The sequence below is a fragment of the Centruroides vittatus genome, unplaced genomic scaffold (genome assembly GCF_030686945.1).
Source record: "Centruroides vittatus isolate TY-2023 unplaced genomic scaffold, ASM3068694v2 contig_1035, whole genome shotgun sequence".
In the NCBI taxonomy this organism is placed as follows: domain Eukaryota; kingdom Metazoa; phylum Arthropoda; class Arachnida; order Scorpiones; family Buthidae; genus Centruroides; species Centruroides vittatus.
The window spans coordinates 1,336,823-1,362,952 of NW_027120673.1; the positions used below are offsets into that span (position 1 = coordinate 1,336,823).

Genomic DNA, 26,130 nt, shown 5'->3' on the forward strand with positions numbered 1-26,130 from the left:
GAACCTATAATGGGCTTGCTATAAGAGGCCCTCTTAGTGCCCACATGGCGGAAAAAGTTAAAAAAACGTATTTCAAATATAAAAAAAATCTCAAAATTTTGAGAATATTTATTTTCGTTCCAATTATTTTATGCATATAAAATCAATAGATTTGATAAATATTTTTATACAAAAATATTCATCAAATCTATTGATTTTTCTAACAAAACAAAAATGACAAATCTATATTATGATCATAGAGGCGTGCAATAATTTTCCACCAGATGTCGTATTTAAAAGTTAAGTCACATGATTGCAATCATATGATTGTGAACGACTTTCAAATTTGTTAAGAAATTAATACTAAGGGAAGAAGGAAATTATGTTGGCTTTCATAAATAGAATTTTTGATTGGTTTCGAAGCCTTTTCTGGAAAGAGGAAATGGAATTGACTTTAATTGGTTTGCAATATTCGGGAAAAACAACGTTTATCAATGTTATATCTGCAAGTATCTTTCTAAATCTCTTTCGTTTAAATTATTTTATATGTAATTTTAAACAGGTACATAAATAAATCGTAGGTGAAATGCACAAATTATAATCTGCGAGTTAATTTCGTGAAATGATCGTGTTACTATATTTTGTTAAATTTTTCACGTGTAGATTGACATGTCCTGATAGTGGTCCAAATTTGCACCAGTATTTGCAAATCTTGACTTTTTTGGAAAAATATAAAACAATATGACCAACAATATGCATTGGTAAAGGTTACTTATATAAGTTTGACATGTGCAAGCATGCATCTCAACCTAGACAGTTTGTTTTGGCTAACCAGAGAAGAGAATGGCTGTTTATTATTCAGCAGGAAGATGCATTACATATAGGTTAATTATGAGTAACAATGTAGTCAAAACACTATACTACATTACGGAAGAATACAATTCATTACAAAACACATACAAGATTTAATACTACATTATAAATTACATATTATATACCTTTATGCTGTAGGTTATATTCCTTGATATACAACTTCACTTTAATCAAGATGTCCTAAGCAGCCTCAAACTGCTAACATTTTTTGTTGATGAACCCATTTAGTTTAACAATGACTAAGGATGATGGCATTCTGGAATTATTCAGTTGTCTTTTGAATCTTGATAAACAGCTACAAGCAGCATATATCATTATATCGGACAGTAATATATGATTAGTTTTGCGTTGACTAGTTACAAGAGACCCAGATAAAATAGCCATTTTGTAAAAATGCAGTGCCCTCTATAGTTCATGAAAAATGCGAATAGAGTCGTTAAAGTCATGAAATTCATCATATGCATCTCTGTCCTGTGTAGTAAACTTCAGCATTTTTTGATACCTGTTACAAAAATATTCAATTTGCTAGTAACTACATATCTTGTCATAACTTAAAACTATACTATTCTTTGTAACAATGTCAGCAAAAGGGAATTTGCACAATAAATATTCCACAGTTTCTTGCAATATTTCAAAATACATAATTCTGTTTAGAAACTACAAGCTCTGTTTGGTAAAATAACATCTTGAATGTTGGCTATACACTACTTTGGCAAAGGTAATGTACAGCTCTGTGTCATGGGTGCCTATGCTGTTTTACTGCTGGGCAGAAAGTATGATTTCAATCCTTCAGATTTCTGTAAAACTCTGTTCATCCATCAGCCATCTCTAAGCTCAATCATCTCACACTAACATGCCTGATAATTTGTTTAAACTGCGTATCAACTAATTCACAAAATTCTTTGAGCATATGCTTTCTAACATTGGAATATTTAAACCAAAAATATGTCTGTTAAAAAGTTTTCCATATCAAATTCAGTCTCATTTTGGAGAGCTACTTGTCCTCTTTGTTGAATTACGGACAGTACTCTCTTATCCATTAGGCACAGTTCCTAGGGCCTATGAAATTAACAATTGAAAAAATAGAAGTTATGAGAATTAGAATAAAACATTAAATTTTTGAGTTTATGTAGACTTTTCTACACTTTTTGTATGCAAAATCTTTACTAATTTCCTCAACTGGCAACTGTTTTAATATTTTCTTTTCTATGGAAAGTACAGATAAATATGATAATTTTGTTTGAGACAAATTAACCTTAAATGATTTTTAATGCAATTTAATGTTGAAAAAGATGATTCTCCATCAGAATTTGATCCTAAGATTGACATGTATATTGTAAGAGCAATATTATTATTAGGAAAGCTGGATACTAATGCTAGGCTCCAACTAATGCCGAATATTATCGGGCTAGAAATGGCTATAATATTAATAATTTATAAGACAATTTGGCACTAGGATGCATCCCTAACTGGCATAACCATTGATGGTTATAACATAAGTTTATATATACTGGAAGAGGAGATTGGACCAGCCAGAGGTCCAGGTAGCGTAATTGGCAACGCATCTGCACAGTAAGCAGGAGTTGCAGGTTCGAGTCTCACTCCAGTCCGATTCTTTTCTTCCATTACTTCTAAATTATTTAAAAATTATTTAATTAAAATTATAATTATTAAATTTATCAAGAGATGGTACCTAACACCTAACTCTAGTGCCAAATTGTCTTATAAATTATTAATATTATAGCCATTTCTAGCCCGATAATATTCGGCATTAGTTGGAGGCTAGCTTTAAAATATATCGGGTTTGATGATGATGTTTGTTTACTGGATATTAATTTCTGCTTCTTTTGCAGCAGCAATAACTCTTGTACTGTTTTGCAATCTGGAAATAATTTAAAAATTGAAAAGTGCCTAGGCCTATGGAAAGCTTAATGCAACTCTGATTGTGCACTATGTGACATGGACAGCCACATACATGCACTTAAGAGAGATACAATTCTTCCAATCCATATTGTAGGTAGCTAATGCATCCAACATTTTCTTACCAGATTTAATCAAGCACATGAAAGACTTTATTTATTACCATTTTTTCTTTGACATCAAAGATTTTAACAGATATTGGGTATATTATTTTTTTAACATTTGTATTGTTATTTCCATCTACTGATATAGAAAATGTGTTGTTTTTCCATGAGTGTTACAAAGTAGGACTGTGAGTATTCAGCTAAGTAATCATTGATTATGTATGATTTCATTTATTCATTCATTTTGTATGATGTTTAAAATTGCATTGCACTGATACTTAGATGTTATTATACTGTCTGGGAACATCTTAAACAATGCTTCTGCACACAATGCTGAGGCCATGGGCAAATTATGCTCAACTAAGCTGGCAAGTATACAGAACTTCTGTCTTTGTTACTTGTAGAAAAGTTTAATATAAAATTACAATTGAATCATTGTAATATTTCTAGATCATACAGAAAACAATTTATACCTTGTCTGGAGAATCAGAAGCTGGCTGAAAGAATGATGATACAGGCAATGATTTTTCAATTGCTATGCTAGCGACAGCATGTTTTTATGATTCAGTATGTCTTTTCAAAGAACTATGTCCTCTTGTGCCAATATTGATTGTCCTTTTGCAAATAGAACATTTAACATAATCCTATCCTCAGGATGAGCTTTTAGCTAAGTGACAGTCATGCAAGTAGTTCTCTTTATGATATTTCGCTTTTGCCATGGATGCACTTATAACTTGTTTTGATATTTTCCTTGGCAGTATCCCACACATGTAGGGATTGCAATTGCTGGATCCCTCATCCAGCAATCCAGCTGGATCCAGCGCATTCTTCGGCCTGCTGGATCCAGCGCTGTGGATCCGCAAATACTCAATTAACTTTCTAAATAATTGTGCAAAAGTCTACGTTGTCGCGTTGCCGCTTTGCTAACTACTAGACTGCTACTAATTACTTACTAATTATTTACTCACAACTTTACTAACACTAATAATTAAATTACTTTTATTTACTATACCTTAATCAATCCAGCAAAATTTAATAAAATAATAACGTATTCAATCGCTTTTAACGATCTTCCTCAGTTACAAAAAAATACAACATTAACTATAGAACATAAAATGTGTTTTGAATAAATATAAAAAGAATAGTGCTTAATTACATCCCATTTTTTTTAAACAAGGTACATAGATGTACTGCCAGGTCTGATAATTTTCGTATTGTATACCGACGTAATCCCACTGTTTTCAAACTTTTAAGAAACGATAAAAAGAAAGAGGATCAGAATTCAACAACGGGTATATATTCGGTGCCTTTATACAACCAACATTTCAATTCCAAGCTTGTTTATGTGGGTGCAACAATGCGCAGTTTAAAACAAAGGCTCAAGAGCACAAATATACAATCAGTAAGAATCTTGACAACACTGCGCTGGCATCATACGCAAGACAGAAGGATGTTAACGTCCAATGGGATCAAGCGGTAATTATAAAAATGTAGGCAAACGGTCAAACACCTTGAGAGATTGGAAATCTGCAAGGCACACATGACAACTGGTTGTATAAACTGTAGAGATGCGGACTCATTGTCTACCATGTGGAGATCCTTTTACATTAATTAATGTTATTAACGGACAATGCTGGTTTTGTTGTTATATCTTATATACAGTAATACCCCGAACTTACGCGATAGGTGGGACCGAGCGATAACCGTGTAAGTCGAATTCATGTAAGTTGGGGTATAACTTTGCATATAAATACATACAAATTATTTTTAATTGGGGCCGGAGACTAAAGAAAACAAAAATTTAGAAAAAATGTTTAATAAAATCTTAGATAATACATATGTATAACAAATTATATTATTAAAATCGTAAATCGAAGTTATTTTGTTATAGAAAGCTTCCTAAAATCTAACAAATTCGTCTGACGGCTCAAAGATTTTTTTCTCCTGCAAAATTTCCTCATATCATGCTAATAATTTTTTTATTTCTCGTTTTGTAGAAGAAATGCACTCTTCGTTGGAGTCTATATTTTCTAAAATTTGTAACCTCTTTTTAATTAAACTGAGGCCTTCTGTTAAGTTTCCAACCGTCATTCGATCATCTGATTGAACTGGGTCTAAAGGATCAAGTTTTGCCAATTTACAAATTTTCATTTTTGTGTCGAAGTCTTTGGAATGTAAAGTTAACATTATTAAAGATGGAGTTTTTCTTTTCTTGTTTGATGCAGAAGAATCAGTTCTACTTTGTTTGGATGACACGGTAGAGTCTCAAGTCTCCATGGATATAACAAACACAGAAATAAATAAGACAAAATAAATTGTAGCTATGTGTCGATTCCGCGCGATACGTTCGAACCTGTAAGCTGAACAATAGTTTGGAGGGGGGAGTAATCAAGGGTTGCATGGCACTCAAACAAAAGACGAATCGTCGAGATTTGAAAATCGCGTAACTCCGGGTTCGCGTAAGTCGGGGTACGTAAGTCGAGGTATTACTGTACAGGGTGTTTTTTTTTAAACTGACGGTACTCAGAGACATCTGTAGATCAATCTAACAGCCGGACTGTCACCAAATTTGGGAGAGTGACTAAGGACGACATGGGAAAGAGATTCCGCGAAGAAAAAAGTAGTACCCAAATTTGCCGGTAGGGGTGGATTTGGCGCTGTTGTAGCGAAACAGCTAAGAATTTGCATAAAATCCAGCTGCAACTAACAAACACATGAATGAATAATCAGACAGAGGTTTCAGTGTAATAACGAAAGTTTAATTAATCAGCAAATAACCTTCTCCCTTCTTCAATGTGATCACCGTCCTGCTGGACAACTCATTGCATCCTGAACACCGTGTTCTCTATGGCCGAACGTAACATGTCCGCAGGAATGTTCGTCACAGTTCGAGAAATGTTGTCTTTCAAAGTCATCAAGTTTGGGACACTACCAAGATAGACCTTGAACTTTAAGTAACCCCACAGGAAAAAGTAACATGGGGTTAGATCCGGGGAGCGAGGCGGCCATGCAAGTGGAAAAAAGCGACTGATGACCCTTTCTTCAGTGAAGTGCTGGTAGCTTTTTCGCTACAACAGCGCCAAATCCTCCTCTATCGGCGAATTTAGGTACTACTTTTTTCTTCACGGAATCTCTTTTCCATATCATCCTTAGTCACTCTCCCAAATTTGGCGACAGTCTGGCTGTTAGATTGCTCTACAGGTGTTTCTGAGTACCGTCAGTTTAAAAAAACACCCTGTATATATTTTTTCCGCTATTTATTTTGTTTATTTATCTATATTTTGTCCATTTGGGCGTTGTTCATTAATTTTTATATTTATTCCGAACACATTTTATGTTCTATATTTAATGTTCTATTTTTTTTGTAACCGAGGAAGATCGTTAAAAACGATTGAAAACGTTATTATTTTATTAAATTTTGCTGGATTGATAAAGGTGTAGTTTATTTAACTTATTCTACTTCCAGTACATAGTTTTATGTACTTATAAATAACTACAGACTAATATGTAGAGCCTATATATGAAAACTGGTAAGACTGATAGCCACTTAGCCACTGATTATCTGTCCTTACATTATTATAATATATTAATATAAATTAATCGGTAGAATTACCTTTGCTATTATTTAACTTAAAGATTACATTATAATTATAATCTAACTGAACATTTAAAGTTAATTATCTCTATCTCAAGTGTTAAACCGAACCAAAGTTAAGTTTACTACCTAAATGTGTAAGAAGTTTTACTGATTTATAGTGACCAGTCTAAATAATAAAAGCTTCTTAAGTATTTTTTAAAAATGTTTTATTTCATTAAAAAAACATAAGGATAGATAGATAGACAGATAATACTATTGCACCAAAAATACATCCACACTGGATCTGCGCTGGATCCAGCTGGAATGATTTCAATCCAGCAAAAATCCAGCTGGATTCAAAACACTGCTGGATTGCAATCCCTACACACAAGGCATTGGATTGGGTTACTAATATTATAATTAGTCATTGCAGGCCACCTATGACTGGAATTGGTATATAACTAACATTTTTGGCTTGATTAACAATATCGAGCCAAAAATGTTATATTATTGTAGTTTAAGTTGTTGGAAAAATACATAAGGTATTTTGTGTCTAGTTACTGTCTAGTTCTAGCTTATACCAGTATCGATATTTGGAAGTTCAAAAAAGGCACAATATAATGGGTACTGTATTATTGGATAGAATATTTTAGTCCATATCAGCCATACTACTATAATGTAATATGTCTGAAAACTGAATTGTTTAAAATTGAAAATATTCATTGGTGTCAAACAATTGCATCTACACATGCACAGTTAAACATAGTAACTTTAGTAATATCAAATGTATTAAACAAATCTCCTTTTATTGACACTGGAAAATACTAATAACAACTGTTCCCAAACCTGTAACCGGTGCGAACTCCTTCTTCAACCAAACTGTTAATGAACAGAAAATAGCACTTTACAAGCGTTTTTGAACCCTATCAACGGTTCTTCCCGTGTACCTCAAGTAAACGGGAAATGTGCATTCAAACGTACATATTTCGAATTTGAAGTAATATGAGCTGCACTTCCACTGAAATTCATTTTACCTGAGGAAGAACTGTTGATAGGGTTCGAAAATGTTTGTAAAGTGCTATTTTCTGTTCATTAACAGTTTGGTTGAAGAAGGAGTTTGCACTGGTTACAGGTTTGGGAAGAGTTATTTGTATTAAACAGTGCTTTTCTATTATAAAGGTTGTTAAGTGCAATCTATTTTGCATACTGCTGTAGATTTTTGTTAAGGATCAATTTGAAATTGATTGCTTTCTATGATTTTTGTATAATGGTTTATCAAATTATCCTTTCCAATATCAAAATCAATATGCAATGTTGCTGATTGGTTTTGATAAGATTTTATGTTTTTATAAAACATACAATTGAATGGATATTTCATCCTTTATCAATCCTTTATCATCTTGCTGACATTCGGCTACTGTAATAGGGTATTTTTTATATAAGAAAAATATTTTGACATCTCATTTAACATAAGTAGAAATAAATATTTAATATGTAGCAGTCCTTTTTATTAGAAAAGGATTGTTCTTTTCAAATTATTCCTCTCATCTGATACATTTAACAAAAGTATATTTAACAGGAATTTAAAACTTTTTCTTATTGAGATATTTTTATGAATCTGGATAATTTCTATTACACCACACACTAACACACATTACATATATACTGCACACTGATCACAAACAGTTCAATCATCTTAGCAATTATTTGAGAAAATTTAATTCAAATATTTTTTGACAAAAATAGAAATTCAATGATGATAATTTTAATAATTATGAATGAGAATAAGTTTTGATGATTTAAAATGTAATACAAATGTATAAGGCATGTACAGTGTTATGATTGTTATGCATATGAGATTATATTATCTTATATTTAATAAAGTAATTTTTAAATATTATTAAGTTTTAAATTAATTGCTTAATTTGTTAAATAGCAAAAAGATACAATCAAATTAAGTGAATTTGGAAAATTGTGTAATATTTATTATGCTAAAACTTGAAATTTTTTTATTTTTAATTTGGTTTTATATTGAAGCTATCACTTGTTTTAATATTTAGTCGGGCCAATTTTGTGAAGATATGATTCCTACGGTTGGATTCAATATGAGAAAAGTTACAAAAGGAAGTGTTGTCATAAAGGTATATATTGATAGTCATTTTCTTTATTTTGTCATTAAATTATATCGACCTATAAGATGACAAAGAATTGCTAATGCTAAGATAAGTAGTAATAGAAACATATCATTAAGAAGTTAATTTTAAGTTTTTTGAATTAAAACATTGAATAGCCATTAATGTTTAAATTCAAAAGACTTTATACTATTAGTTTATTTTAAAAAGCCAAGACATTTATCTCTATCTCTAATATATCTTTTTAAGTTTTATCTGTATTAATTTTTGTTAAATTATTGACTGTATTAGGACATATATTTTCATATCCATTTCTTTTGAATTTTTCATGTTTAGAGGAATGAATGCATTCTTTTCAAATACACCAACAACTGCCGTAAATGATTGGGCTAAATCTTGGATAAATGATTATAGAGTAGAAATAAATTTGGCACTAGAGTTAGGTGTTAGGCACCATCTCTTATTAAAATTAATAATTATAATATTTAATTAATTAATTTAGATTAAACTGGAAGAAAAGCATCGGCCCGAAGCGGGACTCGAACCTGCAACTTCCGCTTACCGTGAGGACGCGTTGCCAGTTATGCTACCTGGATCTTCGGTCCAATTTCCTCTTCCAGCATATATAAGACTAAGATATAATCATCCACGGTTATAATTATAATTATAATATTATAATTATCCATATAATTAAATATAATTATTAATTTTAATAAGAGATGGCACCTAATGCCTAACTCTAGTGCCAAATTTATTTCTAATCTATAATCATTTATCCAAAATTTAGCCCGGTCATTTACGGCAGTTGCTGGTGTATTTGCTTATGATATTGGGTTTTGTTTGATGTATGTTTGCATTCTTTTCAATTTATAATGAAAATCAGAAGCTGAATTTTTAAAGTAGTTAGTTGAAATAGTTAAAAAGGTTAGTTTTTATGAGTTGATATTGAAATGAAGTCAAATTTCGCTAACTGGTCATCTGCCTAAGTGGTCTCTTATTTTTCTGATTTTATCAATCTGCCTTAGGTGTATATATAATATAATTCTCATTAATTCATTGTTTGATCCAACCATGACAAAGTCAAGAGATTTTGTTTTATGTTCATTTTTTACAAAAACAGATGACAAGGATTTCTCATTTTTTCCCTACTTCTTCCTACTCTCAGGCACTAACAGCTAAATATTCTGATAGAGCAGATAAAAATATTTTTTTCTAAGATGTTGAGAATGGCACTGTATATGCTCATACAAATTTTTGCTACTCCAGAACTATTATTTTGTGAATTAGATGGAAAGAAATATTGGGAAAAGGGGGGAATTGAGTATGTGTTTCAAAGAGGAAAAGACCAGTTTTAATAAAAATTCATCTTTCTTAGAATAATAATTTGTTTCTGATACTTTATGCTGTGGTTCATTATGGTGAATATCTAGAGTCTGGCATATTTCTTCAGTTTTTGATACATAATTTTTCAAACTGTCACATTTCTTCAAATTATTTGAAGCTGGTAAGTTTGATATTTTGAATATAAAACTTATTCTGCTTTCTTTTTCTATGGTCTGCTGGTTTCTACAGGCATATATTTTAGGGAATCTAAAATGCACATGTTTTATAAACTTCAAGAGTGTGGGTGAATTTGTCATATATTTTACAGTTTCAGTGATGTTTGCATACAGATAGTAGAGTTGCTTAGCTATATTTTTGTTTATGCATGGAATATACACAAGTTTATTTTTAATCACTTCAATTTTTTAAGCTGAAGGAATGGAAAAGAAAGTTAAAGAGAAAATGTGATATTGCCAAACAGTATGAAATAGTTCCAAACACTAGAAACCTGCAGAAAACTAGTTTAATTTCCAAAAATTAATAATTCAAACTTCTTAGGATTCTTGTAATAATTGAATTAAAAGGAGCCAACTGTAGTTATTTTAGTTTGCTTATTACAAATTTTTATTTATTTTTAAAATTTAATTGTATTTGCTAACAGATGAACCAAATTTTTGTTTTTCATACATTTGAATAATCCAGACCTACTAAAATAACATATTTAAATTTTTTTTATAGATTTGGGATATTGGTGGTCAGCCAAGATTTCGGAGTATGTGGGAAAGATATTGTCGGGGAGTGAATGCCATCATGTAAGTTAGAATTGAATTATTTTAATGTGAATAAATTTGAATTCTATTGGTAAACATTGTTGTTTATAATTAATAATATACATATTTTTGTGTAAAATTTAAAAAATCGTATGTTTCAAACATCTGAAATGAATTACATTAGTGTGTACTTTTGAGCTAATTGTTTATCTTCACACTAAACTTGCATAGTTTAGATTTGTTGAACAATTTATATATATACAATTGTTGTCAAGTTATGATTATACCAATAAAAAATTATTATATTTTATAAACTTTGGATTTGGTTCCTCTTTACAAGTCAATTAACATAAATTTATGCAAATACAGAAGTCAAAGTTTCTTTAAAATTAATTATAAGTGCTATTATAACATGATTTTATTTTATTCTCATTTACCTGGTTAATATTAAAAGAGTATTTCTTTGATACAATAACCTACATATTTGATTTATTCTGAGCTTGAAAGCAGTTATATGTTTGTTTTCCAAACATTATTGATATATATTTTGAAATTGGAGAGTATAAACTAAACTTTATTAAAATAAGATGTACATTTAAGATATTTCCTTGTTGAGTAATAAACTTAACCATCATATATAATAGTTAATTTTTTTTTTCATTTTTGTAATTTTCAATTATGGTACTGTTCGCCTATAATTTTGTAAGGGTAAATATTGTAGTATTTTGATAACTGCTTCTTGGAATAAGCTGTAGCTCAATCCATTTTATATCAATTTCTTAAATAATTTGTTTTCTTCAGAACTACTAAATGTTTAGTTAAAAAAATCTTCAAATTTTTTTTGTTGAAATAGACACCTTTGCATTTCTATAAACATAAAATCCTGAATGTATAAATATTCAAGATTTCATAAAATTTCAACTTTAGGATAAATATTGCAATGAGTTCTAGAAATTTCCTTTTACAAATTCTAAATAATTATCTCTTTCAAAACCTTTTATTTCCAGTAAAAATAATAATAATTTCTTGCTTGAACAAATGTTTTCGTATCTCTATTGAGAGCTGCTTCAGGTTCAATAATGTTCTAATATTGGAATGCCCAGAGTTCAAATATTAACTGCCACTTAGTTCAAACGTTCGAATTATTTGATGCAAATTAATTTGGCTGAATTCTCTGAATAAGACGTCTGAAAAATATTAATATGCAGAAGGTGGACCTATATAATGGAGTAGGACATAAGTAGCCAAATTAATTTGCATCAAATAATTTGAACGTTTGAACTAAGCGGCAGTTAATATTTGGACTCTGGGCATTCCAATATTAGAACATTATCGAACCTGAAGCAGTTCTCGATAGAGATATGAAAATGTTTGTTCAAGCAAGTAAATAATATTATTTTTACTGGAAATAAAAGGTTTTGAAAGAGATAGTTATAAATTCCAGTACTTAATAATTATTTAGAAAATATTCACTATTGATATTTTTGGACATAAATTTTGCTAAAACATCGTTTGCTTCAGTATTGATACCTTCAATAAGAACATAAAGAATAACTATAAGCAAGTATCTATAGATTGTTAATATATATTTTAGATCTTGCTTCACTTTGTACTGGTGCTGTTTCAAAGAAAGTTAGATCTCTGTACATTTAAATAAATTTAAATATATAAAAATGTTAGAAATAAATTGAAAACATAAAATTAAAATTTTATACTATTCTTTTTTTATTAGTTATATGGTTGATGCAGCTGATCATGGGAAGATTGAAGAGTCACGAAATGAACTTCATAGTTTATTAGAAAAGCCACAACTCTCTGAAATTCCTGTTCTGGTTTTGGGTAATAAGAGCGATCTTTCAAATGCCTTGAATGAAAAACAGATTATTGAGCAAATGTAAATAGTTTTTAACAGAATTTTTAAAATTATTCTAATATTTATATAATTAATGGCAGTTGTAATAAACATTTTATCAAATTTTTAGAACTATCATAATCCAACAATTTTTATGAAAACTACCATTAATATTATATATTAATTTTGTTTTATTTTTAGATAGTTTGTATTAAATTAGGATTCTTTCATTTTTGTAAACCAAAATTTATTTCAGTTTGTAAAGAAGGGATTTTATATAATATATTCAGGGTTCCTATATACCTTGAAAGTCAGGAAGAGTCAGGGAATTTGCCATGTTGATTTTTTTCTCACAATATGGTTGATTAAGTGTAGCCATCTGCAGGCAACAAGGAGTGATGTGGTGCAATGCAACTTATGAAAAGGGATGCAGAATATTTTCAGGACCCAATGTTTCCCCAAAAATTATTGCTTACAAAATAAAACCATAATTTATGAACCAATTAATAATTATGAGGGTGATCCCAAAAGTAAGATCTTCTAATTTTTTAAATACAAAGAAACATTTATACAAAAATAAAGTTTATGCCATTTTAAAGCTTGAACATTTATCTATTTTTCTACATAATCCTCATTTCAGTTGATGCATTTTTGTATGCCCATGTCATACCAGCTCACCACCATGTCATGTTAAACTGATTGAAATTCATTGCCAATTGACAGACATGTGTGGCGAGTCATGCATAGATGTCAAAAACATCTTCAAGTGGTATAGGGAATTTGCAGCTGATCGTACTGAAATTCATGACAAAGAAAGAAGCGGGAGACCGTCAATTTCTGACGAGACATTCGCAAAGCTTGAGCAAACCATGCATGAAGATCGGCAAATCACTCTGGATGACTTCTGCATTTTGGTTATTGGGCTTTCCCCAAGCACAGTTCATAGGATTTTAACGGAAAAGTTGCAACATCGGAAGGTATGCGCAAGATGGGACCTGCGATGTGGTGGCGAGCAGGTATGACATGGGCATACAAAAACTGCTACAGCGCCTACAAAAATGCATTGATTGAAATGGTGATTATATAGAAAAATAGATAAATGTTCAAGCTTTAAGATGATAAGAACTTTATTTTTGTATAAATGTTTCTTTGTGTTTAAAAAAATAGGAGACCTTACTTTTGGGATTACCCTCGTATTATTATATAGTTTGGAAAATTGAAATTAAATTATAGATATAATTAAATAGGCCTACCATACAATTGGTCATGTAACACTAAAGTGATTAGTTAACATAAAAATCTTTTAGATTAAAAGAATGCTTTAATTTAAGCACACGTTTTTATCATTATAAGATAGTATTTATAATTATAAACTTGATGCATCATGTTAATTAATAGAAATAAAATTGAATTCAGTGCCATAGCTGATTATTTTTATTTTTAGTATAGACAGTAATTAAGACTTTTTGACATCCAAAAATGCAAAATTTATTTATGATGATGACTTTAGAATGAATTTTTATAAGGCTCAAAAATTTCAGTTAAGGATGACCTTCAAGTAATGACACCAAAAAATATTGTAAAAAGGAAAATTTTCATATTATTGAAATTATTTTCCCACCATGACTGTTTTGTCTAACTTCTAAAACATTTTACATTATTTAAGTTAAATTATTTTATTTAAAGTTAATAGGAAAAATTACATACATCTGCAATTTAAATAATTTCATTAAAACATTGTAATTTTTTGAAATTACTTGAAATTTTAAAATAACACAAGCTGGGTCTGGCCTTGGTAATTAATACTGGCTTCTTTATGCACTTAACCCATCAATGACTTAGTGGATAAAACACTGGTAGTTGGTTGCAGGTTTGCATCTCACCAACAGGCTGCCCTAATGGAGTTTCCAGGTTTCTTCACAAATCCTAAATAGTCAGTTTCCTGTAGAAAGTCTTCCTGGAGGCACTCCTCCTTGCCAGATTTTCAGCTGTTCTATTGCTTTTTCTCATCAATCAAACCATTCTGTGAATACTTAACTTTCTTTACCTGACACTATTGGAAGCATTGTCTGAAGACATTGGAAATTTTTACAGTGTGTAGTGCTGAATAGTAAAAATTTTCATATTCAGGTAGTTGAAATAATTTGGACAGCAGATTTCTCAACAGTGTGTGGTCTATGGATCACTATGGGTTTAGGCAAATATGTTGTCAGCAAACTACACAATCTAGGCAAATTGCATATTAAAATTTATTAAACAGGTTAATAGAAGGTGAAATTTGAGAAACAATAGGTTAATGCATGCCATTTGGGTATTGTGTAAACTTATTCCAAAGTTCTTCAAAAATTATACTGTTTTTCTTTTACAATATAAATAAAGATATATTGTTGATTATAACAATATTAAAACTGTTAGTGAAATATTGACTTAATGTTTGAGGTGTGTATAATAGAAATGTAAAGAATGCACAAGTGCTATTTATCACTATGATATGCTTCTTGTCTAGTCTTCTTAATAGCTTGTGAGCACTAAGATTGGTTTTACTTTACTGCTAGACTTATTATACCACCACAGGATATCAAATTAGACTTAGAAAAACACTATTTTAACACTATAAGTGTAAATTAGACTTAGAAAAAAGTGTTATAAAATGTTAAAATAGTGTTTTTCTAAGTCTAATTTGATATCCTGTGGTGGTATAATAAGTCTAGCGGTAAAGTAAAACCAATCTTAGTGCTCACAAACTATTGCTATTTATCAGTTTTGTTTTTCTTTTTGTTACTAATCATACCTTATAAATTGTGATCACTTTAAACAAAATTTAAAAAAATACACAATGTTAAGACAGTTATTACAGACATTTACTTATTTTGCTGATGGTGCAGATTAATCTTAAAAACTAATATTGATTGATTGTGAAGAATTATAAAATGCAACAGGGAAGATAGCATTGTAAAATGCCAGGGGATCAAACTAATGGGTAAGTCCCAATATAACATATGGCAATATCAATTGTCATTTGTAAATTTTAAAACAGCTATATTAATTATTTAGTATTATGAATTTGGGAGAAAAGTCTGTAATATTCTTAATAATCTAACATTGATTAAAATTTTTTTTGAAATATTTTAACTTTCTCTGAGTCTCTCACAATTACCATTTACACACAGTTTGAGGCCAGATGTTAATGAATTGATAAAAAAAAATAACAAAGTACAAAAAATGATAACTAATAACATTTAAATTAAAATTATTTATCATTTTAATAATTTTGATTGCATAACAAAACAATTTTTCATTTTTTTTTCAGTTTATCAGTATTTTATAAAGTTCAGGAAATTTATTGAGGGATAAATTTAATAATAAATATATACTTTTGTGCATGGATTATACAGGATTTGTTAATGAATAATAAATAATGGCTTTTTTCTTTTTTTTCAAAGCCATATAGATTTATGATGGTGAATTAATAACAGAATAAAGTATTTTAATTTAACAAAACATTTTATTTTTAATTTTAATAATTTAGCAATTATAAAAATTAAGTAACTGTTAATTAGAAAAATAACTAATTAAGGTTGAAGAAGCAATACGATATGTGCATAGTAAGTCAAATGCTGTTTTATTTTGTCGATATGCTGTACTGTAAAGGACGGGGTCAGGGAAATTGTACAGAGTTGGTTAGGGAAAGTCATGAAATTTAAAACAAAAATTTGAGTAGGAACCCTGTATATTGTAACTTATTGGTGATCATATATTTTCAAAACCTTAGACCAGTGATATTCAAACTATATTCTGTGGAATTCTAAGTTCAGTAAGCAATCTTTCAGTTGCACAGATTGAATTTTAATTATGTTTGTTCTGTGATTATGTTTTTTATATTATTAATTAAATCAAATTTCTTTAAAAAAATTGCTAAGATGTGATTTAGAAATAGTTTAATTATATGGTTTATTGCTTAGAAAATAAAAACAGCATTGCTGTCTTCTTCATTGTTTCTTTATTTCTTTAAACATTATTGCTTAGGATTCGACAATAATTCAGTCATGAGGATTCTGTAAATGTTAAAAGTTTTAACCACTGTCTTGGATTAATTTCAGAAAACCTGTATATATTTATATATTCAAAAATAAGATTAAAAAATAGTATTGTACATAGTTTAAAATAATGTATTATGTTCATCTTAAATGAACAAATATGTTATTTGTTTCATATTCTGTAAATAATGCAAAAATATTTTTTCATAAAATTAAAAAGTGTACATAGTTTGATTATAATTTTTATTTAGCTTTTTGTTTATTTCCAATTTTGTAATTGCTCTTTTAAGTGTTGAAATTATTTTTATATAATGTTATTAATCTGGTCTGATATTTTTAACAAGCAGAATATTTTCTCAAAGCTGACAATAAGTGGAATAGCTATAATCAAAGATATAAGTGATTGACATTGTGATTTGTGTTGTATAAAGAAATATATCACTTTGTTATAGACTAAGAAACTACATATTCCTCAACAAAGAATATATATTTTATTAAAATAATAATAAAAAATATAATTAAATTTATATTAATTTATTTTTAATCTTAATTAAACATAACATAAATTGGCCATCTAATGATGATTCAAAATTGAGAGAGCATATCATCTATTCTAATTAAACCATGACTTATCAATTTTTTTACTTGTTGTTATAATTAAGTAAACTTTTTAAGCCTGGAAAAAAATCTCCAATATTTGGCAGATAGTAGAAATGCCAAATTCTGCTTCCACTGAACTTTGAATTAAAGATCTTGATTGACTTATTGATATATACTGTAATTTACAATAACTTTTTATGTTTTGATATACAGAATATTTTTCTGTTATATTGCTAACTTCAAAAATGTAAACATAATGATAGTTTCAATTCATAGACAAATTGTTTTTATTAATGAAAAAATCATATCTCTGTGGATTGTAAAATTTATGTTGGTACATAATTGTTGTACAAAAGAGATTATCTGTTTACTTTTATTCTTTCTTGTCTTAGATAAGTCATTCAAGTATCTTTTTCCTTAGGTTATGTCAAAGGCAATGGCCTAATCAGTCGTCTTATCTTGGTTTTTTTAATGGACTGTACAATGCTACAGTCTTTTCCAAATGCATGTATTAGCTTTTCTTTGCTTATTTGTTCTGACCATTTCACCTTCAGCATTTTTCTCCAATACCATATCTTAAAAACTCAAAGAATGTTTTAATGTTTTGGCCCTTTGAGCAGAATCCATGTTTTAGCTGCAGAGAGAGGAAAGGACCAGATAAACACCTTCAACATTCTTTTCCTCAGTTGTACATACATCAATTTGATTTAATGTTAGTATTTGGTGTAAGATTTTTTGTTTTATTTTTACTTTTCCTTTGCCTATGCAATTTTTTTTTAATTTTTTGGGCATTAGTGATCTTTAAATAGTTGGCATAAGTATTGAAAATATTGACACATTGTCTATTGGTCAGCTATCAGTCCTAATATCTAAAGTAGCATTTAAATCAATACTTATCACTATTGTCTTGGTTTTAATATAGTTAATTTTCATACCATTAAATTTTGGATGTATTATTTGTCTTATCAGTCATTTTAACAAATCCATTATTACTTCTCAATATAGCAGCCTGATCAATTGTAAAGTTTAGAGCATTTAATCATTGGCCACTAATTTTTGTGTCATAATTGTAGTTAAACACTGTCTCTCCATTATTTTGTTGGAAATGATATCAAATAAAGTAAGAGGGTGAAAAGACAGCCTTGTCTGATCCTCCTGTTAACTTTGAATCAATTTGAATTCATATAGCACAACTACTTCCACAATATCTTGATGGCCTGTATCTCTATATGCCAATCACTCTTAATTTTAATCTTAATTAAACATAATTTATTAAAGTTAAATTTAAATTAATCCTAAAATTTGTTAGAGTTGTTAAAAGAAAAAATTAACTTGTAATATAAATTTAATTTTAATATTAAATTGTTTTGATGAATTTAACATTTTAATGTTTATAAAATGCATTTTTAAATTAGGAATCTTTCTGCTATTCGAGATAGGGAAGTTTGTTGTTATTCAATATCCTGCAAGGAAAAAAATAACTTAGGTAAGAATGATGTTTAAATATTTTTATAGTGCAATCTCACTAATTTGAACTAATTATTGTATTTGGTCATTTGGATTAGCAAGATTATATATAAAGAAAAGCATGTCAAAAAAGAATACATACAGAAAATTTGACATGTTTTTAAAAACTAATCCAAATTTTTTTTTTGTTTTTGGTTGAAATATTTAGCAGAAAAACAAACAAAATTATTTTGATTAGCAAGAGTGCATTGTGTATGATATAAATTTAAATGGTGTTTATCTTATGTGATTATTGAGGTTAGGCATTTTCAGTGCTGAACCAATTTTGTATTTGAATTTGGCATGAAAAAAGAAGAAAATGTCATTAGTTAAGTTATAGACTCCCTAAATAGTTCCAAAATTTGCACCAAAATACCCAGCATCATTTTCAATCCCTCATATCATTTTAGCTCTTCCAGTTTCAGCATTACTTTATATCAACTAATAAAACAATCACAGCACTCAAATTTTGGATGAGGATTCAAAAGGGAGCCACAAATCACAACCATAGTGTTGCCATATTGGGAAAAAAGTAGAAAATTTGGACTGAGCTAATAAATAAGAAGCTACTTTTGCCACTAAATTTTTGTGTTGGATTATTTACAAAGTTTAGTGCTATCAAAAATACTTTTTAAAACTACAAACATTGTAAATTTATTGTTTTTATAATGTATTGAATGAAAAAATTTAACATTTTAAATACTAAATTTTGCAAATAGCAGTTAAATGTCATAAAATATAATTCATTTTTGAGTGTAAATTATGAAAGCTCAAGTGATGAAACAGTATTTTGGTAACAATGTAAATTTTTTTTGGAATTATTTTTAGTAAATAATAAAAGCATGCAATGTAAAAAGTTGTACACTTTGTAATGAAAGAGAGTTGAAAAAATTTAGTTGTACGTGAAACTATCATAACAGTTTCAGTTGTTACTGAATTAATAATGAGTGACTTAGAAGACAAGCATCATTTTGACAAGCATTATTGCATCATTTTGTCTTTCGTTTTTGCCCCCAAATGTCTAATTTAATAATTATATATATATATGTTATGGACAAAGTGATTAATACAGGCATTATGAATAATGACCAACAAAATTGGGCATTGTAATAAATTTCAATAATTTATCAAATTGATCAGTCACTATGAATACTGCTATCACCTAGTCAGGCAAAGTGATTATAATAAGTTGAGGAGTGATCATCTGACATATGCCAGCCAATCAGCACTCAGTTGCGCGTGCGTATTGTGTTTGGTACTGAATTTGGTGGCAGTCGTGACTGTTTGTGCTCTTGACAGATTCCTCCTGGAGGGGAGCCACCAGCAGGCCGCCAATTGTTTAACGTCACTAGTTATTTATTCACAGTAGTTCTTGAACACACATATCAAGAACTAGTATGTACCAATATCTAGTAATGTTAAACAATCGGCGGCCTGCTGGCGGCTCTCCTCCAGGAGAAATCTGTCGAGAGCACAAACAGTCGCAACCACTGCACAAACCGCAACCACTGTTGCAACCAAATTTTACCTATGTGCACCATCTTGGTGCACATAGGTAAAATTTTGCCATTTAATTAATATAGTTAATAGTACTTAGTTTTAAAAGATTACGTGTTCTTTTTAAAATACTTTGAAATAATTCACAAAAAATAAATATTTCTAAATGAAATAAGTGGAGGTTTTTTAATCAAATTTTAAATTCGGTACTAAACACAATACGCACATGCAACTGAGTGCCGATTAGCTAGCGTATGTCGGATGATCATTCCTCAACTTATTATTATCACTTTGCCCGACTAGGTGATTTATAATGACCGGTCAATTATCAAATTGACCGGTCCAGGAAAAGGGCGGTCAATTACACTGCTTGCCCTTTTTGGTCATTATGAATAATGCCCAATTAATTACTTTGTCCATAACATATATATATAAACAACAAGTTGCTTAACTTTCCCGACACGATTTAAAACTGTGTGTGTTGTGCCATCTGTTATGATAATTTATTATTAAAAAGTTTTTATATTTTTAATTATTATATCAAGTCAGTCCATAAGTCCATGTGCATTTTTATGACCTTGAGAAAAATCTTGTTTTGCTGTTAAAAATGTCAGTCTAATGTGATAATTTTTACACTGAAGTGTTAAATTGGATCTCATTCATATAATACTGTTCAGAATTGTGAACATTTCAGTTGTTTATTTTCGTTAAAATGGAAGTAACCGATGAATATAAAAGACATGTTTTATACTTTTTATTTTTAAGTGGTGAGAATGCTACAAATGCAGCCAAAAAAATAAATACTGTACATAATCAAATTGTAATTAGTGCAAGGACTGTGCAGATGTGGTTTGAAAGATTTAGAAACAATGATTTTAGTGTGGAGGATAAGGCTCGTACTGGAAGACCCGTTGACTTTGTTGATGATGCTTTCTCTGAACTAGTTGAAGCAGAACCATTTTTAACAGTTGATGAAATTGTGGAACGTTTAAATTCATCCCATGGAACTGTTCATAGACGCCTACAACAAATCAGAAAAGTTTCAAAGCTAGGAAAATGGATACCACATGAACTGTCAATAGCTAACTGATAACAATGTGTAAACATTTGCACGTCTCTTTTATCCCGTATTGCTTTAGAACCTTTTCTTGGTAGGCTGGTTACTGGAGACGAAAAATGGATCCTCTATAATAATGTGACGAGAAAAAGACAATGGATGGATTGCGACAAGCAGCCAAAACTTGACTGCAAAAAATGGGTTGCATCCAAAAAAAATTCTTTTGTCTGTTTGGTGGGATATGTCAGGTGTAATTCACTTTGAGCTGCTAGAACCTAATCAAACAATTACAGCTCAAATGTATTGTGAGAAATTAGAGCGTTTAAATGAAAAATTGAAAAAAAATCGATTGTCGTTAGTGAACAGAAAGCAGGTTCTCTTGCAGCATAACAATGCCAGACCACACGCTGCAAAAATAACTGTACAGGAACTTGAAAGCTACAACTGGGAAATTTTACCTCATCCACCATATTCGCCAGATATTGCTCCCAGTGATTATTATCTTTTTTGCAGTTTGCAGAATTTTTTAAAAGGGAAAACTTTTGAGGATGAGAACAATGTAAAAAAGATTATTTCTGAATATTTTGATTCAAAACTGAAATCATTTTATGAAGACGGGATTAAAAAGCTACTATCAAAATGGCAAGAAATTGTACAAAATAATGGTGAATACATTATAGATTGAAATAAAATTTAATTAAAATTTTTTGCTGCTTTTTTTGTAGATAAAAATACGCATGAACTTATGGACTGACCTGGTAAAATGTCAAAAAGCTTAATTTTTAGGATAGGAATGAGTTTTATAAAAAATCGTAATGATGTTATTTGTTATTAATATTTAAGTCTGACCTCTTTCGAGATATGGCACTCCTTTATCTCCCCACCCCATTGTCCTTTAACCACCAAAATTTAATAGCATCAATCCCCTTAATACACACCTCCTTGCAAAATTTCAGAAATTTTCAACAAAAAAGTACAGGAGTTAAGTTTCAATGAGGGTGTGCTCCCTCACACTAACATCCATACATACAGACAAAATCCGCTAATTTTTTTTGCATTTCTGGACATTTCAAGGTCCCGAGTTCAAAAATATAAAAATCTTGGAAGTCATTTTGACTAATTGCCATACTTTCCCTCTGTGATATGTAATAGAGTTGGAAAAATATACATTCATACATAAAGTTATATATATAGGTGGAATAGGGATTTGTTAGGGTTAAACTCTAACAATAGTGTATATTTAACTTGGTTATGGTTGAAAAATTATATCAGAGATGCATTTCAAGAAATACACACAGATAATAAATCATCCGACACTTGTTGCTGAGAAAACGTTTATTAAAGAAACATGAACGTTTTCGACCTACTATGATAGGCCATCTTCAAATGTACCAGAAATTCGAACATATTTAGCATTTAAACAGCAGAACGTTCAAACGCTTTTTACATTTAAATTTAAACAAAATACTGGGTAAATTAACAAATAAATATTAAATACACTGAATTAACAAATATAAAAGAGATGTAAATAATGTAATAAAATAAAAATAACATATGTAAAATAAAAATAATAAAATAAATACACAAAAATGCCACTAAGTGTAAGGGCAGGAGCAGATTAAGAATTTTTGTGTTTTAGGTAGAACTTCCATGCAGAAGCTGGTCTATCTGCATCTCTTTCTTCTTTATTCCTAATTCCTGATTCTCAAACGGAATTCTATATATGCCCGCTTTTTCTTTTATTTTAATCATGTCTTTGTCATTTCTTAGAATACTTAGAAAACCATTTTTGAATGCTTTCTGTCCGACACTTGCTTCATGATTTTTTTGATGTTTGGATTATAAGTGAACTTGGAGATTTTTAAAAAATTGATTTGCTTGGGTTCTTATTACATTGCCTTCTTCATATCTTTTAATTAGCCCTTCTATTGTACTCTTTTTATATCCCAAGTTTGAAGCTGTTTCTTTAATTCTATTAAGCTCTTTGATCCTGTCCAGTACATTAGAGCAATATGAATACGCTCTTCTGATGAGTGCTCAAAAGGCGGACAGTTTGTATCCGTAGGGGTTGTTCAAGTTAGCCAGAATGTATAGTAGACTGTGTTGGTTTTATGTAGATACCTGTCATTATACCATCTCCTTTCAAGCAGAGAACTTGTGGTCAAGTGGAATGAAGTGACTATCCCCAGGACTATGCGTTCTCCATCACTTGCAATGTACGAAGAAAAAATCGAAATATATAAAAGTAAACTAAAAGATGGTTGTGTTAATGCCAGAGATGCAAATCAACTAGCTTCCACATGGAAGTTCTACCTAAAACACAAAAATTCTTAATCTGCTCCTGCCCTTAAACTTAATGGCATTTTTTGTGTATTTATTTTATTATTTTTATTTTATTACATTACTTACATCGTTTTTATATTTGTTAATTCAGTGTATTTAATATTTATTTGTTAATTTACCCAGTATTTCATTTAAATTTAAATGTAAAAACCATTTGAACTTTGTGCTGTTTAATTGTTAAATACATTCAAATTTCTGGTACATTTGAAGATGGCCTATCATAGTAGGTTGAAAACGTTAATGTTTCTTTAATAAACGATTTTTCAGCAACAGGTGTTGGATGATTTATTGTTTAAGGAGCTGAATAGGATATTTAGTTACACACAGATATTTGTGCAAAACTGTTTGTCAAAGCATGAAATGGTGAAATGTAGACTTCAAAGCTGGGTAAATTGTGATGGACAGTAGTTTGAGCACCTGCATTAATAAAATTGTATTGTATTAGTAAATATAGTTGTATATGTGCTCTCAATAAATGTTATCATTTACTGTCCACCTACTTTTGGTTCATCCTATATATATGTATGTATCTAGTATATACAAGGTGAACCAAAAGTATATATATACACATTACACAAATAATAGTTCCAGCAATATGAGATTGCAATTTGGGATCCACTTTAATATCCAGATTGTTCAAGAACACACTTTCACAGTTGCTCTGCTTTCAATTTTAATATATAGTGCTTTTCTTTTTGTTTTTTTATCTTCCTCCTCTCTCTTTTTGCATTAATAGCTTTTTCTTGCTAATCTGTTTTCTGCCACCTTTGTGCTTTCTCCTGCATGTTGCTAGTGTTCAAGGAAATGGACTCACGCTTCTCTATCTTTCTGACTCAAGAAGAAAGGTAATATTGCCAGATGGTCACAGATTTTTCCAAGTAGGACCATTGCTCTTCACTGCTGAGGTGGTAGCAACTACTAAAAATTACTTGTGAATGCTCTTCTTTTTCCTCTTCAGCTTTAGTTCCACTTGACAATGGGGTCGGCACTATTGTGAACTCTTACAATACCTATAAAAATATTAACAACACAACCAATATCCTTTATCACAATCTAAATTATAATTCAATCATATTTGAGCTGTTTACATAGAATAAAACGTGTTTGTCGTAAGTGTAAAGATTAAATACTTGTTTTGATTATTAAAAATATAAAAGTATGTTAATTAAATACGTAATTATTTTGTTTCAGATGTCACTCTGAAGTGGTTAATTCTGCATTCTAAATCTAGTCAAAATTAAAATATTTAATTGATGGAAATCAAGAAAAATATTACTTTAATTACAAAAATTAAGCATTGCAAGTAATTAATTTCATAATGAAATTATAAAATGCATTCTGTATACATCAGTGTATAGTTCATACTTTGTGAATAGATGTTAAAAAAAGTAATTGTACTGTACCTCTGAAAATGATGATCAGTCAACATGATTAATTAAAGTATACAGTAACCATTGAGTGATTTGGTAATAGCATACCATAAATGAATGAAGGAGGAAATATATATATAGAATTCAATGAAAACTATATTTACACAGTTATCCCATTTTATACAAGACCAATTTTGGTTCTGAAATCAAACATGAAGCATCAAGTTAGTAAAGTCTATCTCATATATTGAACTCTGTAATTAGGATGTAATATGATAGATAATATTCTGAAGGCATAAAAAATGAACTTTGAGTATTAGTAATGATTTTTGAAATTTATTTGTACCCTGGGAAGCAAGTAAAATATATAAGCAATAATCATGTATAATTTCTATGGTGAGTGCAAAATCAGTAAGTATTAATATTAAATTAATAAAATTAACTTGTGATTTTATTATTGGAATACCAACTAGAATTCTAAAAGTGTTCTTTTAACTTACCTGGTTCCTTTTCCAGTTTCAAATAATTAAATTTTACTTAAATGTTTTGTTTGACCATGAATTTTGGATTTTTGTTTAATCAGTGAATTCATGTTTTTACAATAATAGAAAACTTCAATCATTTTGTTAATATTATATTAATATGGAAATTGTAACTTGTTCATATTATATAACATATTGGATGATTGTTTAGAAATATTTACCACTACTTTAATAAGTTTATACAAAATAAAATGAGAGGAAAATTCTAAATTGCTTTATTCAACAAAGAATAAAATTGAAAGCAAATAAAATAACTTTGAGAATAGAGAACTATAGTAAAATATAACTACTATATATTCATATAAAAATAATTTGTTGTAAAGCATATTGTAATGTCAGTGAACAAAGGCAATTTTCTATCTAATTCCTAAGATGAAGACCCTAAATACTTAAAGAAAATAAGTTTGTTGATGTTCCAATATGATGTATTCATGGCTGGCACTAAGATTTTTTGTGCCCTGGACAAACTGAAAACATGGTGTCCTCACGATATCACAGTATTTACAACAATATGTAATGCTTTATAATATATTTAAGATATTTAATTAATAATGATAAATCATAGAAATTGACTAGGAAAAAATTTATCAAATTTCATTAGTCAATATCTTGGCACTACTAAATTTTGGTATACTATGTAGTTTCCCA

At 29.4% G+C, this 26,130-nt stretch overlaps 1 protein-coding gene across 1 annotated transcript; it reads left to right on the plus strand.

Annotated features, from left to right (window-relative positions):
* Positions 1–263: 263 nt before the first annotated feature.
* Positions 264–25,560, plus strand: LOC136969544 (ADP-ribosylation factor-like protein 8B). Its single transcript, XM_067263752.1, has 6 exons — positions 264–484; positions 8,514–8,594; positions 10,647–10,720; positions 12,411–12,572; positions 18,583–18,653; positions 24,762–25,560. The coding sequence occupies exons 1-6, from the start codon at positions 362–364 to the stop codon at positions 24,809–24,811; spliced, it is 561 nt and encodes a 186-aa protein (XP_067119853.1). The 5' UTR covers positions 264–361; the 3' UTR covers positions 24,812–25,560.
* Positions 25,561–26,130: the final 570 nt, after the last annotated feature.